Source organism: Furipterus horrens, unplaced genomic scaffold, assembly GCF_987537825.1.
Source record: "Furipterus horrens unplaced genomic scaffold, mFurHor1.1.pri manual_scaffold_6, whole genome shotgun sequence".
NCBI classification, from domain to species: Eukaryota; Metazoa; Chordata; class Mammalia; order Chiroptera; family Furipteridae; genus Furipterus; species Furipterus horrens.
Window position 1 is genome coordinate 22,280,217 of NW_028327176.1, and position 17,436 is coordinate 22,297,652.

Consider the following 17,436-nt stretch of genomic DNA (forward strand, 5'->3'; position numbering starts at 1 on the left):
CACTTCATGAAGAAGTTTTAATGTCTCACTGAGGGATTTGTGTTTTATTCTGTACAGAATGAGGGGACTGTGAAAAAGAATTCTGAAAGGGTAAATGTGTAATAAGAAATGTGCTTTAAGAGGCTGATTCTTTCCAACTGGAGAGAAGGGTGACCTGGAACAAGGAAAGCAAGGAGCAAGAAGTGATTTAGGAGATTATTATAGCTTCTCATTTGATATCAACATTGTCTGTACATGGTAAATCTTCCCAAGAGGTCATTTTATTAATTTTCTATTTATTAACATAGGTGCACAGGGTAAAGATTTAAATAGAACAAAACAGTAAGACACACTCGCATCTCTGAACACCACTTACCCAGTTCTCTTTCCCTGGAGCAACAACTGTTACTGAATTAAAAAGAACTATCAGAGAGTACTACAAAGAGTTTTATACCAACAAACTGGATAATCTAGATGAAATTAACAAATTCCTAGAAACACAAAACCTACCAAAACTAATTCATGAAGAAATTTAAAAATCTAAATGGGCCTATGAGTAGTAAGAAGATTGAATCGGTAATCAAAAATCTCCAGACAAAGAAAAGCCCTAGACCTGATGGCTTCACTGATGAATTCCATCAAACATTTAAAGAAGAACTGACACCAGTCCTTCTCAAACTTTCCCAAAAAACTAAAGATAGTGACCTTATTAACTAATCCTATGAGGTCCGTGTTTCCCAGAAATCAAACCAGACAGAGACACTACCCAAAAAGAAAACTACAGTTTTCCTTATCAATATAATAGCCCTTTGAACACTGATGCAAAAACCCTCAACAAAATGTTAACGAATTAAATTTATCAGAATATTAAAATAATTACACACCATGACAAAGTGGGATTTATTCCTGGAATGCAAGGATGATTTAACATATAAAAGTCAATTAATGTAATACACCATGTTAATAGAATGAAAGAGGAAAAATATAATGCATGATCATATTAATCATGCATTTGAAAAAAATCAGCACCCTTTCATGATTTAAAAACAAAACAAAAAACAGCCAACATCCAATAAAGTAGAAATAAAAAGAAATGACCTCAACATAATAAAAGCCATATATGAAAAACCCACAGCAAACAGGATACTCAATGGTGAAAGACTGAAAGAGTTAAAGATTATTCTCTCAGATCAAGAACAAGGTAAAGATGCACACCTGTTTTTACCACTTGTATTCAACATTGTACTGGAAGTTCTGGCCAGAGAAATTAGGCAATAAAAAGAAATAAAAGGCAACCAAACTGGGAAGTGAGCATTAAAATGATCCTGTTGCAAATGATATAATCTTACATACAGAAAATCCTAAAGATTCCATAACAAAATTGTTAGAACTAATAAATAACTTCAGCAATGTAGCAGAATATCAAGTTAACACACAAAGTTTGGTCATCTTTCTATGCACTCACAATGAACAGTTCAAAAAGGAAATTAAGAAACAATTCCATTTGCATCAAAAAGAATAAAATACTTAGGAATCAACCTAACCAAGGAGATAAAAGTCATGTACAATGAAAACTACAAAACATTGCTGAAACTAAAGAAGCCATAAATAAATGGAAATATATATCATGTTTACAAATGGGAACACTTAATATTATTAACATATCAATAGTACCCAAGGCAATCTACAAATTCAATGCAATACCTATCAAAATCCCAATGATGTTTTTGAAAGAAATAGAAAAACTCATCCAAATATTTATGTGGAATCCCAAAGGACCCCAATAGTCAAAACAATCTTGAAGAAGAGAGCTGAAGGATTGTTTTTGATTTAAAAAATGGGCTGCAAAACTGCAGTAATCATTACAATGTGGTACTGGCATGGAGATATACATATAAACCAATAGAATAGAAATTAACCCTCATGTACATAGGCAAATAATTTTTGGCAAGGTGCCAAGACCATTCAGTGGGGAAAAGGCTGTCTCTTCAACAAATGGTGCTGGGTAAAGTGGATATCCACATGCAAAAGAAAAAGTTGGATCCTTGCCTAACATCATACACAAAAATTAACTCAAATAAATCAAAGAGCTAAAAATGAGGCAAAAACCTATAAAAATTCTTAGAAGAAATCATAGGACAAAAGGTTCACAACATTGGATTTGGCAATGAGTTCTTGGATATAACACACAAAGACATAGATAGACCAAAAACAGACAAACTGGACTTCATGAAAATTTAAAAATTTTTGCATCAAAAGATACTATCAACAGAGTGAAAAGGCAACCCATAAAATGGGGAAAGTATTTGCAAATCAATCTCTGACAATGGATTAATATCCAGAATGTATGCACAAAATTCAACAACAAAACAACATGATTAAAAACTGGGCAAAGTACCTGAACTGAGATTTCTCCAAAGAAGACATACAAATGGCCAACGAGCACATGAAAAGATGCTCAACATCACTAATCATTAGGGAAATGCAAATCAAAACTACACCTATTAGAATAACTACTATCAAAAGAAACAGAAAATAACAAGTGTTGATGAGGATGTGGAGACATTGGAACCCTTGTGCAATGTTAGTGGGAACGTAAAACTGCATAGCCACTCTAGAGAATACCATATGATCTAGTAATTCCACTCTGGGTCTGCATACAAAAGAATTGAAAGCAGGGTCTCAAAGAGATATTTGCACGCCCATGTTCACAGCAGCACTATTCACAGCAATTAAAACCTGGAAGAAACTTGAGTGTCCATTGACTGATGAATGACCAACCGATGAATGAATAAACAAAATGGGGCATATACATGCAGTGGAATATTATTCAGCCTTAAAAAAGGAACAAAATTCTGACATTTATTACAATATGGATGAACCTTCAGAATACTATGATATTACAAATAGGCCAGTTACAAAAAGATGAATACTATATGATTCTACTTAAATGAGATACTTAGCTGTTAAAATCTTAGCGACAGAAAGCAGAATGTGGTTGCCAGGGGCTGGAGGGAACAGGAGAATGGGGAGCTATTGTTTAATGGCATAGAGCTTCAGTTTTATAAGACAAAAAGAGTGCTGGTGATGGACAGTGCTGATGAATGTGTTTAATACCACTGAAGTGTACACTTAAAAATGGTTAAGGTGGTAAATTTTATGTCTGTATATTTTACCACAATAAAAAAACTAAGAAAAAAATACTGTGAAAAACCACATAAGCATAAGGCTGTATTATTGTTATTACCAACTTGTTCTTTTCTAGCTCTGGGTAACAAGAGATCTAATTAAACTGGCTGGCTACTCTACTTACATTAATGTATGTTTTTATTTCACCATCAGGCTTCATTTGACTCACCCAGACTTCATATTTAGGACTCCGTATTACATCTCACAGCACAATCCATAAATTTGTGAATCAGTAACACATTCTTTTGGCAACCCCCACTGTTCCATTTTTGTTAGAGCCCCGGTGAGCACATAAGGATTTAAAGTTCCAACATTACCACTGCGTACTCCATAGCTCTGTGACATTGGACCACCTACAGGAACTGCTTAACAGTGCTGGTGGCCGTCCTCATCCCCAGCCTCTTGAATAGTTAAGAGAGGGTTAGAATGTTTTTCATACATTGCAAAAGGCACATTTACATTTTAAGTGTATGAGTAAATGGGCTAAGCAAGGAGAGAAATTAAAGTTATAAGGAGGAAGACTCAAAACATTCTGATTCCAAGAGACCAGAGTGATTCTGGATGGGTTCCATTACTGATGAGTCAGCACTGGGGGGTTGGGGGTTGCGTAGTGTGCTTCTTGGAATCCTGTTCTTTTTATTCATCCCTCAACCTGGCCATGTAAAGGTCAGGTCTATCGTGCTTTCTAAAGTTGTAGGACAGATCTGAGAGCACTGCTCTCTGCAATCCATCTTTCTTTTTGGTTTGTTTGTTGACTATCAATAAATAGTACTTAATGGAAATATAACTCACATACCATTAAATACACTTTTGAGAGTGTACAAATGTATTCACAAGACTGTCTTACCTTTGTTTTGATTCAACATATATTTGATGAGCACATAAAAAAATAAAATAAAAATCCCTGCCTTCATGGAGCTTGCATCCCTCATGGATAACAAAAACAATAAACAAATAGAATAAGCAGACTATAGAGTATGTCACAGATGACAAGTGAGATGGGAAAAAGATAGTAGAAAAGGGATAGTGGTGGGAGAGAGGTTACAATTTTAAGTTGGGTAGTTAGGGAAAGTCTGAAGAGAAAATAACATTTAAGCAAAGACTTGAAAGAACGGAGTAAATCATGTTTTTATCTGGGGGTAGGCCATCCAGGTAGAGTATAAACAGTAAGTGTGGAGACCATGAGGTGACAGGTGTGTTCCAGAAACAGCCAGCAGGTTGTTGTGCCTGAAGCTTAGTAAGTGATGGGGGAGAACAGTGGGAAGGAAACAAGGTCAGAAGGGCCAGTGGTGGCTAAACCATGTAGGGTCTTGAGCCACTTGTGAAGACTTTGGCTTTTATTTTGACCAGAGGAATTCCATGAACTGATTTACTTTGAACAGGACCGCGCTGGCTGCTGTGTGGACTGTAGAGACAGCCTAGTAGGGGGCTAATTGCAATAATCAAGGAGAGAGTAGGCATGGCCTGGATAGTAGGTGGCAATGGTAAAGACGGTGAGAACTGGCCAGATCTTGGCTATGTCAAGAATGTAGAACCAACAAACTTGGCTGATGAAAAGAAGTGGGGTATGAGAGAAGAAGAAGTCCGGAATGACTCCGATGAAAGCTGCATTGCTGAATGGGAACAGCCAGTTGGTGGGGTTGGTTAGGTGGGTCCAGGAAGGTAGCTTGACATAACGCTAAAAGTTACACTTTTAGGCCTGAAAACATGTAAGTTCTAGAGCATCTCAAATTAGTAAAGGACAAAAAAAAATCATATTTGTGTCATACTGTATTCAAAATATGACCCGGAACTTAAGGCATCAAATTGCCAAACAAATAGTGTGTGTAATATTTTCTATTTTGAGGCTAAGGAACATTATTTGCCTATTGTTTAACTAGTGGTCAACTTCCTTAATCAGGAAATTTAACATGTTGCAATTATTGCTGGAAATTAGCGAAGAGATCAGTTCTGTTTGGGATTACTCTTGCTGCCTAATTAACTGTTTGTAATAAAACCTTTCATATATTTAATATCTTTATTTAAATTAATTGCATCAAGTACTTGTATTACTACCTCGACTATCATCTAATAGTTTTGTTTTTTGTTTTTAAACTGCATGGCGCTGTACCTAAATACTGGATATGAGCTCTCACTGAACCTAGCTAGTACCAGGTTGTGTTTATCTCCTTCCAAATCTCTATTCAGTGATGCCACTTTGGGGGCTTCAAAATCAGCCATGGTAGGAGGATTTACACGAGACAAACACTGCAAGTCGGGGCTTCCCCTCCTCCCGCTAGCAGGTTTACCAGCATGCCACTGAGAAGCAGAGTGTAGGGCTGTGAATGCCAGCGTTAGGCCACACAGCAGTGGCACTGGGGGAAGGGATATAATGAAAGCCATTTGTCCCAGGAGGGAGGAATGCTCTATCATTCATGTTTAGAATTGCTAGCTTGTTAGGATCATAAAAATCAGATTGACTTTAGTCTTTAAATTCTCTGCAGACAATGTTCATCCTTATTGTTGGTGCCCAGGACACATCTTCCTACTTACTCCCACCTCCATTCTAATCCTCCTCACTGCCCGGTCATCATGGGTATGACATTTTACCTTGCTAAGCCTTAGTTTCCTCATCTGTTCCATGGGGGCCATAATATCTACCTCCCTGGCTTCCTGTGAGGATTTGAGACAATATAGCGCACACAGTATATGTTCAATTAAAGGTGGCATAAATAAACTTTGGCAGATTTCCTTACAGCCTTAAAAGAAGGGGGAACCCTTTATAGATCATCAGCATCTTTGTATTCACTGTGCTTCGTATTCTCTGAGCTTCTGTTGACGCCGTTGCTCCACGTGGGCCAGTCCCGCTCCATCCCCTCTTCCTGTATATTCAAGCTGCTCATCTTTCAAAGTTGACCCAATCGTTCCACCTCTATGAGGCTTTCTCTTATTGCCATGACTGACATGTCTCTCCTTCCTCTAAAATTCCCTGGCTTCTTGGGGGACTCTCTGGCACTACCCCGGACCTACTGGTGTAGAATCTACATTTTAACCAGATTCCCAGGTGATTCATAGGCACAATAGGATTTTGGAAGCCTTGCTCTACACCACTGATTCTCAAACTCAACTGTTCATTGCAATAACCTGGGGAGTTTTTTAAAAGATTAATGCCTAGACTCCACACCCAAGAGATTCTGATTAAGTTGGTCTGAGGTGCAGCCTGGACATCAGAGTGTTTTAAAACTCCCAGATGATACTAATATGCAGCAAAGTTTGAGAACCACTGCTGTATAAACTCTCCTTATCATCCTTACAGGGCCTGCACACTCTAATGTTATGATGATTTGTGACCATGTATGTTTTTCCTCTTCTATTAACCTATGTCCTTTAAGAGCAAAATTGTTTTTAATAGCATTTTATCACCTACTACATCATCATGCCTAGCCATATAATAGGAATTTAATAAATATTTATTAAATGAATGATGAACAAATTATTTGTAATCTAAAAATGTTCTCTCAATACTGTAAGTGTGACTTTTGTCTTCATTTGAAGACTGGTTGAACATATTGATATTGTCAGGTTATTTCCTCTTTAGTTCTAAGGCCAAATCTCTGAAGAACACTGGTGGCTAGAATGGATTTTCTAAATTTTTTTTAAAAATTTTATTGATTGATTTTAGAGAGAGAGAGTGCAAGAGAGACATTGATTTGTTGTGCCACTTATTTATGCATTTCTTTGGTTGATTCTCATATATGCCCTAACCTGGGATCAAACCCACAACCTTGGCATATCAGGACAATGCTCTAACCAACTGAGCTACCCAGCCAGGGCTAGAATGGGTTTTCTAAATGAGAATAGACTCTCTGGGTACCAGCACACTGGCCACTACCATCTACATGAGCTCTTATAGAAAGTTTCAGCTTAAATCCTAAGACTCGAGGCAACATGAAGCAGCCCCATCCACATTCTATGCATCCAGTTCAGAACTCTTGGCTGAAATATGATGATGTTATTGTTTCTTCCTCTCCAGGGTGCCATTTTGATATTTATGGGGATTGTTGTGCTCACTATGAAGGCATCTGTTATTGAAATGTTCCTCGGTAAGTACTGTTATATGTGTATCTGGATACACTGTTAACATTCTCCTAAGGTCCAAAGAATCCTGCCAAGAAAAGTTTTAAACAGAGTATATAAACAGCACAGAGTATCTTTTTATGATAAACCTTTTGGAGAGAAGTTGAAGTGAGAATGTTGGGTAGCAATCAAATTCGGGGTATATGTGTATATATATATTTTATATACAGCAAGTACATCCATTACATTAGAGTGACTCTACATATTATATGAGGTCTGTACAGAAGGTATCCAGCCATGTAACATGAAAAAAAAGAGACATTTATTGAAGAAGATATAAGAAACATTGTACATAGGACAATGACACCTCAGTCCCCTTCAAAGTAGACACCTTGGGACCTCCCACAGTTCTCCCCATCACCTTCAGCTGCCCTGTCATATTTTCCTGAATCTCATTCATGGTCTGACATCTCTTCCCTTTCAAATGTGGTTTTAGTTTTGGGAAAAGCCAGAAGTCACAGGATGCCAAATCTGGGCTGTAGTGGGGCTGAGTCACCTGAGTGATTTGATGTTTCGCCAAAAATGCTACACGAGACATGATGCATGAGCAGGGAGCATTGCTGTGATGAAGCCACCAATCACCATCTGCCCATAGCTGCGGCCTTCTGAATCATCCAAATAGTTTCCATGGAGCAGTGTTCAAGCTTAATGCAAAATCTGATGGAGATCTGTTGCTCTACTCGCTCATTTTGACCTTTAGGTTTGTAGGCCGGTGCTCAATCCACTGAGCCACACCAGCCAGGCGTACTCACTCATTTTGAATGCAACGACCACATAACAGCATCTACTGCCCTCACTGACCAGTACAGTGAAGTTGTCATTGTTCACACATGTGCATTCCAGTCCACTATCCTTGCTGCCAGGTTATATTGATGTCATGCAAACTGTTCTCATTATATTAACAATGGCTGGACTTCTTCTGGACAGACCCCTGCTGGGTTTAGCAGTAAATTCGAGAGTAATCTTCTGTTATTCTTGACCCTATTGTGCTGTGGACTTGCTGGTGGGTCACTGTGAAACTATTGCCAGAAAAGACTTTCAGACAATCTGTACTAGTGTGATATGGCTGCCATAACAAAATACCAAAAGTGGGTAGCTTAGAACAACAGCATTTTATTCTCTCATGACTCTGAAGACCAGAAGTACAAAATTGGAGTGTCAGTAGAATTGTTTTTTTACAGAGGGTAAAACCTGTTCCATGCCTCTTTTCCAGCTTCTGGTGTTTGCTGGCAATCTTCAGCATTCCTTGGCATCAGCCCAATCTCTGCCATCATTTTCACATGACATTCTTCATGTTCGCGTGCTTGCGTCTATGTGTATATACCCAAACTTCCCCATTTTATAATGACACTAGTCAGTCATATTGGATTAGGGACCCAACCTACATCAGTACAACTATGCCCTAACTTAAATAATTATATCTGCAATGAACCTATTTCCACATGAGGTCACATTCTGAGGTATTGGAGGGTAGGGTTTCAACATATGAATGGGGGGACACAATTCAACCCATAATATAGTCAGAATGTTTAAGGTCTGTGCAGAGGGAGTCTACAGGACTGAGTTGGGGACCAGAAAAGAAAGAGATGACATGTGGAATGTGCATTGGACTGGGAGTTGGAGGAAGGATATGGGTCTGGTCCTGAACTCTACCACAATTTATTAAGGAATATCCACCTTGGAAGCACAGGGTCTTTCATTTCCACCTTGCCCTTCTGAGAGGATGTCTCCCCTCCACACCAACCTACAGTTAACAGGTTTCTAATGTAGGTCAAGATAGGGGGGTTAGGAATAGAAAGGATTTGGCTACTGTTAAATAAACCCTGAGGCCATTTCACACTCTGCCAGGATGCCAGCATCACAGAACCAGGAAAGGAGGCTTGACCGTCCCTTTAGGTGCCAGCCTCTCCCAGCCTGCCCTTCTGCAAAACTCTTTTCCCCTCAGGGCTACTCATTCAGAAGGCAAGAAATCAAAGTAGGAAAGGGGATTCCTATCACAAATTCCCTTTCAACATCCTCACATGTCTGCCTCACGGGCATCTCTCTCATTTGTCTGCTAAGCATTTGTTACTATCCTCTCCTGCTCCCCTCCCTACCACATGCCCACCCTGACTTCCGGGGATCTAGGAAGTCCTGACCTTCTCATTCTCCTGAGGGTCACATCATTCCTCACCTCCAAGCCTTTGCCTGTGCCATTCCCTTTCCTGGAATGCTTTTCCCCTCACTCCCAAGCCACCCAAGCCCCACTGGTCCTCAGGAAGCTTCCCTCTTCCCCCCACTCAACCAGGCCACCATCCTGTGTGCTTCTCTGGTGCCCATATTGAATCTCATCACAGCCCTGTGGCAGTCACTTCGCCACTGTTCAGGCTCCCCCAGAAAGCTGTTTTACTCATTGTTGCATTTGCAGTGCTCAAAACATTAAATAGGCACTCAAGAAATACCGCTACATAAGTTATTCTCCTTAGGGATGCTGGATTTTTAAGGTCACAGAGTCCAATTCTTTCCCTGTTTTGTTTTGGGTAGCAAATTATGATCAGAGACTGAGTTTACCTTCACCAGGGATGCATTGAACATTGGTTCACTGCAGGAATTTCACAAGCCAACAGTATACAGGATAATGTCTTTCAATGAGCCAATAAAGAAAAAACATACTCCAAAGTAATGATAGATTAATTACACTATTTTTCCAGACAAGGAGAAGTGAAAGGAATAAAGTCCGAATTTAGATGAGGTGTATCTGTTTATTGGGTTGGCCAAAAAGTCTGAATGGTTTTTTCCATAAAATAAAAGACATATTTTTCATTTTCACCAATAACTTTATTGATTTGATGATTTTGAGTATGTCAGCTATATCCCACATGGTGTAATGTTGATTGATCTCAGTTAATGTCTTGATTTGATCGCTATCAACTTCAACTGACCTACCCAACCACGGAGAATCATTCAGCAAGAAATCTCCAGCACAAAACTTCTCAAACCCCTTTTGATATGTTTGATCAGCAGCGCCTTCTCCATACACTGCACAGATCTTTGTGTTTCATTTGCATTTTTAACGTTCTTGAAATAATAAAGCATAATGTGCCAAAAATGTTGCATATTTTCCATCTTCAATATTAAAATGGCTACACAAAAATTCACCAATTTTGATGTTGTTGTTTTTTAATGCACACTGACTGATATGACAGCTGTCATAATGCAATCTAACAAAGTTGTTTTGAATGAAGTTAAAGACAACTAAGTGCTACCAGAGCCATTTTACAGAAAAAGCCGAGCAACCTTTTTGGCCAGCCCAATATTGAGTAGGCATCCTGGAGAGTAGGCTTAACCAATTGGCAGCTGACTTACAGTGGCAGCACGAAAACAGAAGTCACGCGTTTCTAGGGAATGACAGCACTGACGTGGAGGGCAGGATGATCTTTGCAAGGTTGATGTGTAGCATTCGCCACTGTCTTCGAGGAGTCCTCTTGCCACGACAGGGGCCGATGCCCTAAAGGTCTTCCAAGAGTTATTTAGGTCAGCACAGGGCCTCTTTGCCCAGACTGGAACTCTTGACTGGTCATCACAAACTTGCAGTATTTACACTTTAAATGTCCTCTTGACATAGCTGTTTTTCCGCATGTTCTTACAGGGAAGGCCCTAGTAGGGCCCCTCAGCAGCTGGGTTGTCCACTGCTTATCAGCAACAACAGGTGAGATGATTACATCCTGACACAACTTACTTAATTCTCATATCAAAGCAATTTTACTACTAAAAACAACCTTTTTTTTTTCTTTGTTGTAAACAAGTGGATTTAAACAACTTAAGTCATAAACAAGAAGATTTGAAATCATATCAAGTCAATACACGACACCACCTGATTTCATTGTGGGGATTTTCCCACCACACCAGGCAGTTTATAAACACTAGCAGGGTGTCCTACAATTCAACCCAATTCTGACACTATGTACCCAGAAACAGAATCAGGTTCCAGGTCAAAGGCTCAGTCCCACTAGATCTGCCTTCAGATGAAAATCCTAAGTCCAGGTTGTTACCTGTGCCCCCCACAACCCCTTTCTGGATTCAGTTAATTTGCTAGAGTGGCTCACAGAACTCAGGAAACCCATTGATTCACAAGATTACTGATTTATTACAAATAATATTAAAAGATATGAATCCACAGCCAGATGAAGAGATACTGGGTGAGGTCCCAGAGCAGCTTCAGTCCGGAGGGAGTTAAGGGCCTGGCTTGGTGGCACACAGAAACATTCTGTTTCCTAACCTCAAACCATTTTCAACCCACATCCTTTTTTGTTTGGTTGGTTGGTTGTTTTTTAAATATGTTTTATAGATTTTGCTGTTACAGTGGTCCAAATTTCTTTTCCCTTTGTTCCCCTCCACCCAGTGACCCCCTCTCCCTCCAGTTGCCCCCCACCCCTTAGTCCATGCCCATTGGTTGTGCATATAGTTCTTCTCAACATCTCCTTGTCTACTCCACTCCCCCCTACTATGTGCTTCTTAATTCCTGTACCATCTCCCTTCCTTTTCCCCTTCCCCCTCCCTGCTGACCTCCCCCCAGTATGTTCCTAATGCCTTTAATTCTTTTTCCACTCTCATTGCCTACTTAGTTTGCCATTGTTTCGATTCCCTAGCTTCTGTTGTTGGTTGTTGTGATACAGTTTTCATTTTAATGTTCATAGTTTTGATCTTCTTTCTCCTAAACAAGTCCCTTTAAGATCTCATATAACAGTGGTTTGGATTTGATGATCTCCTTTAGTTTTACTTTGTCCTGAAAGCACTTTCTCTGCCCTTCTATTCTGAATGACAGCTTCACTGGATAGAGTAATCACAGCTGTAGGTTTTTGCTTTTCATTACTTTGAATATTTCTTGCCAGTCCCTTCTTCTCTGCAGTCTCCTTTGAGAAAGCAGCTGATAGTCTTATTTGGACCCCTTTGTACATAATTATCTTCTTCTCTCTTGCTGCTTTTAAGATTCTCTCTTTATCCTTAATTTTTGACATTTTGATTATAATGCGTCTTGGTGTGGTCCTCCCTGGGTCCAGTTTATTTGGAACTCTCTGTGCCTCCTGGACCTGTACGTCTATTTCCTTCCCCAAGTTAGGGAAGTTCTGCTTCATTATTTTTTCACATAATTTTTCAATTTCTAGTTCTTCTTCTTCACCTTCTGGCAACCCTATGATTCAATGTTGGCCCGCTTATAGCTGTCGCAGAGGTTTCTGAGCCTCTCCTCATTTTCCTCACTTTTTGTTTTCTCTTTCTGCACTGGTTGACTGTTTGTTCCTTCCCTATGTTCTGATTTGTTGATTTGATCCCTGGTTTTCCTTCCCTCACCACTTGTTTCATATGTTTTTTTGTTCATTCCTTCCTCATCTTGTTTAAGATCCGCTGTTAGTTAGGTAAGCTGTCTTATAACTATAGCTCTGAACTGAGCCTCAGAAAGATTATGTATCTGCTGCTCCGATAAATCATATATTTGCTGTCTCGTCAGCTGCGTGATTGGGTTCTCTATCATGATCCCTGCCATCCTGACAGTTTTTGTTTACCTTTCCTTCTTGGGCGGGGCTATCACACCTCCTACGCTATAGGGGGCTGAGCTCCGTGCAGTCATCACAACCAGGTGACCCTTCTCACCACACTGTGGCACTTTGTGTGGAGGCAGGGGTCCAACATGGATTCCTGCCATTCACTCTCTGCTGAGAGACTGGGAGCCTCCTCCTCCATCCCCAAGCCCTCTGGGCCTTACATTCCGAGGCAATGGGGGTCTGCTTTCTCCAGCATTGGAATCGTGAGCTGACAGGTCTGGACTACAGCTGGGGGTGCTCCCAGGTGCTTCTCGCCTCCCCTTAAATACTGGTGTCTGTGCTTACCGCAGTCCCACCGCCCGTTGCTACAGCTGCCACCGCCAGCAGCACAGCTTCACCTCTCTGCCCCGGCTTCGCCCCTCCTACCCATCTGGATGAGCACCACTTGTTTATAACTTCATATGCTGGACTTCCATGTAGCTTTATTTTCTGGAACTTCTGGTTATTTCTGGTTTTGCAATAGTTGTAGTCCTTCTTAGTTGTGGAGGGAGATGGATCATATCAGTCTAGGCTTCCATCTTGGCCGGAAGTCTCCCCTTTTTTGTTTTATTTTTAATGAAGACTTCATTAGATAGGCATGATTGATTAACTCACTGACCACTGGTGATGATTCAGCCTCCAGCTCCTCTCCCCTCTCGGGATATCAAGGGAAAGTTTTAACTCCCTCTTCATGCTTGGTTCCCCTGGCAACCAGCTCCCTCCACTTTAGGGGATTCCCAAAAATTATCTCATTAACATAAACTCAGATATGGTTGAAAGGGACTTTTATGAATAACACTATACCTATTTCACCTTTATGACTCTGATTCAATTTCAGGGACTGAGGACAAGAAACAAAACATTATTAAAAAAAAAAAAGATGCTCCCAATGTTTATCACTCAGGAAAGTCTGATATTATTTGGAGTTGTGAGATAGTTGTGATGGAAACTGTGGCCAGAATACCAAAATATATATTCATTATACATCACAAAATCACGGAGTCATCCAATGATCCCCCAAAAGCCCTCTAATTAATATATATCAGAGCTAGCATGTTGGTTTAAATATGTTTAGATTTATGATAAAGCAGAGTTTTATGCTGCCCATTGTCACTGGAGCACCATGTGTAATCAATGACTGCACTTGTGGGGAGCAAGTGGAAGAAAGAGGCAAAGGTGGTGGCCAGCAAACTTGCATTCCAGTTCCAACTTCTGCCCCCAAAGAACTATACCTTTAGCCAGAGTACACACCTTGACCTTGGTTTCTTTTCTATAAAATAAAGAGATGACCTCCAAAGCTCCTTCCAGCTTTAATAGCCTACCATTTGAAGCCTGGTTTTGTGATTTATATGATTGTAGAGAATAGTGTCCTGTCTTTGCTATGAAGCTCTGATTTATTTGATGCTAGATCTTTCACTGAGTATGTAATCCCAAATTAAAGCATGGGGGAAAGTTGAACTTTTAAAAATGATCTGCTTTTTCAATCAGTTTTCAGGAAGGCATTGTGGACACTGTTAAAGAGAACCAGAGCTGGGCAGTGGTTAAAGTGGTAAAAAACGGACTTTAATCAGGAACTATTGCAGTTGGGGAAAGAGACCTCAGTACAGAAGTGGGCTCAATTCTGAATACAATTAAAGTGGGGATTTGCAACCAAGAAAAAGGTTGCAGGGGTAAGTGGATGGAAATTACTAAAAGGAAACATCAAGGGAAGCAGGGTTTTTGTTGAAGCAATTTGAGAGGATTCTTGCTAAAGGCAGACTAAGGCGATCAGATATCATGGGGGAGGATTCTCTCTAAACAGGATTCTTGCTAAAACTGGGCAATGCAGGTGCAAACAAGGATGGACACTATAGCCCAAGGTCAAAGCACAGTTGAAAAGAGGCTTAGGGGAGCCTGACTACAATTTGGTCAAGGAGAGAGTCCTTGTCAACACCACTTGAGTAAGTATCTTTAGGGGCTAAATGCATCTAACAGGACAGTAATGGGCTAGAATGAGGCATTTCTTTAGAACTTCCAGATGTATAATAAGCATTCAGTAAGTACTTACTCATTTGATCATTGATTATATATTCTGGTACTTCATGTCTTTTCTTGAAAGTAAATGGATTCTGATTATAACTCATTACTGACAGGAAAACTGGAACACAAGTTTCTATTAACTGTGTCAATGATTTTAGAAAGCAATTTTTGTTATTGTAAGTCTGTATGATTTCAATATGAACAATTTTTTAATGTTATGTTGGCTTTTTCTAATTGTAAAAGAAACATATTCCATATAAAATATAGAATATATGTGAAAATATACTAAAAAATGGGAAAATACAGGAATATAAAATAGAAATTATAATTTTATCCTTATTAGCATTTGTTATATTTCTTCCAGTTATTTCTCTGCACATATATTTTTATTTTGTCTGAATTATTCTTAAGGTTAGAGCTGAGCAATTCCCAGGCCATTTAATCTTCTACATATCATTTGTAATAAATGCTTAGGATTCCCACATTGTTGGAACAGTACCAATATCTCATTATTTCCAGATTGCCACTAGAAATAATGTTGTAATGAACATCTTTTACATAAATCTTTGTCTACATCTCTGATTATAACTTGGGCTAAATCCCTAGGGGTATATATTCTAGGAAAAAGAATAAAAATGTTTTTAAGGCCATTGATACATATTACCAAAGGCTTTTCAGATTGACTCTACCTTCTTAGACTCTACCAACAGTGGCTGAAATGCCCTAACCCCAAACCCATGCCAGGATTAAGTCTAATCTTGCGTTTAATCAATATTTACTGACATGCTATGGGAAAGTATCCCATCACTTTGTTTTAGTTTGCATTTTTCATCATTAATGAGACTGAGAATTGTTTCAAGCTAATTCATTTGTATTTTATCCATGTGTAAATTCCTTAAATTGAATCTGAAATCATTCGCAACTCAGCTATGATAACTGTACTGATGGCCACACTAGAAAGGAAGAGAGAGAGGTGGGGGAAAGTATTTTACTGGAAAAAAATAATTTCAATACTTTATTTGTTTTGAAATGTCCAGCACTACTGAGGAAAAGTAAGAACTTTGCACATTATTCAAAACTGAGACACTTAATTCTTAAAAACGGAAAGGATTGTTGCAGAGCTGGTAAATCACGATTGCGTTGGCATTCTGGCGTCTAGACGTGATTTCCTCAAGGCTTCTCGATACTAATGGCCTCAGCAGCCAGATGACTAACTCCTCCTCCAGGAGGGACTGGCTTTCACACCTGGATTTTACTTGGTACTTTGAAGTGAGCGTCAGCCATCTCAGCGCTCTGACTGGCTCCCTAAGAAAAGGAACATGGACTGGTTTTTCCCTCGCCCAAGTTCATCACACAATTCATCATCTTCAATGTAGCAAGAGAAGTCTTGCTGATGAGGAATGAAGACTTGCTCCAGGGCACAAGCACATTTGCAGCCTTATTGAGCCCGCCTCACCTTGAGGAGTAATTTCTGGGGAGCTTTAATTAACAACTATCAAAGATGAGGGGATGGCCTCTGTGTACCAACGAAATCATGACTTTATTAACCACGGCTTTAATGTAAAACTGAATCCAGCTCTGCGTGTTTTCAGCCTGCACATGTGAGGATGAGGGGGTGGTCTCACTGAAATATTTATAGTCCTCATAAACCACTTGCCATAGACACACAGGCCCAGGAAAGGATTTGGTTTTCCACAAAAACGGATACCCAAATTTATTACTATTTCACTTACTCCATCTATTTACCTTCTGTCATTTTCTTTCTATATAATATTTATTTAGTACTTGTTTTTTAAAATAGTCAAAGATTCTAGTTATTTATTTTTGTCTATAAAATAAAAATGTGGTTTAAGCAATGTTAAATGACACAGAGGCTACTCTAAAAATGAGACCTCCTGCACACTCACCCACGCCCAAACCCCAGAAGTAAATAACACCTAAAAAAGTCTGCCTTCATTCTACTTGGCTAGACTTTGGGTTCTCACTGAGTTCCCTTTCACATTTCTGTTCTTACAGGACATGGTATGTCAACTGTCCAGGCCTCAACTGATGCTAATTGTTAAAACCAGGGCTAATTCAGAGGCTGCATCACTGGCACAGATTAACTAGAGAATCATTAAGATAAATAAAAACTTCTCATAACAAACACTTGGTGACATTGCCACTTTTTACTTTAAAGATAGTTTCCAAGTCAAGAATTTCTAAGTCCATTTATGCCTAAATCGAGCCTCTGTGTTCTGTTATAAAACAAACACATAAATTAAGAAGTAAAATGCCGATTTTGATTACTCTATTGCCTTGAGTTCACCTCCAGAGTCCCAACTCTATCCAGAAAGTGGGTTTCTCAGAAAAGTAGCTAAAATAGAGGTACCACCTTTGGGTGGGTGAGGAGAAAGAATGCCTGGAGAAGAAAGAAGGAGAAGAAAGAATTGACTTGACTAGCCCTTTGAAAGGAAAAACATTGCTTTTCTGTCTACTGGTAGAATTAATATAGGTACAGAAAAGTAAGCATTTTGCCAATAAATCTCACAATATAAATACAAAAATTTAAGTGGGCATAGCTTTCAGACAAGAA

The 17,436-nt window shown here is 39.4% G+C and overlaps 1 protein-coding gene across 1 annotated transcript in view; it reads left to right on the top strand.

The window, feature by feature from the left end:
* VIT (vitrin) overlaps nucleotides 1–17,436 on the top strand; it is a 98,522-nt gene that overhangs the window by 14,092 nt on the left and 66,994 nt on the right. Inside the window, exon 2 of the mRNA XM_090280211.1 lies at nucleotides 7,181–7,250. Coding sequence (XP_090136337.1) covers nucleotides 7,199–7,250 — 52 coding nt within the window. The 5' untranslated portion in view covers nucleotides 7,181–7,198. The remainder of the gene's footprint in view (nucleotides 1–7,180; nucleotides 7,251–17,436) is intronic.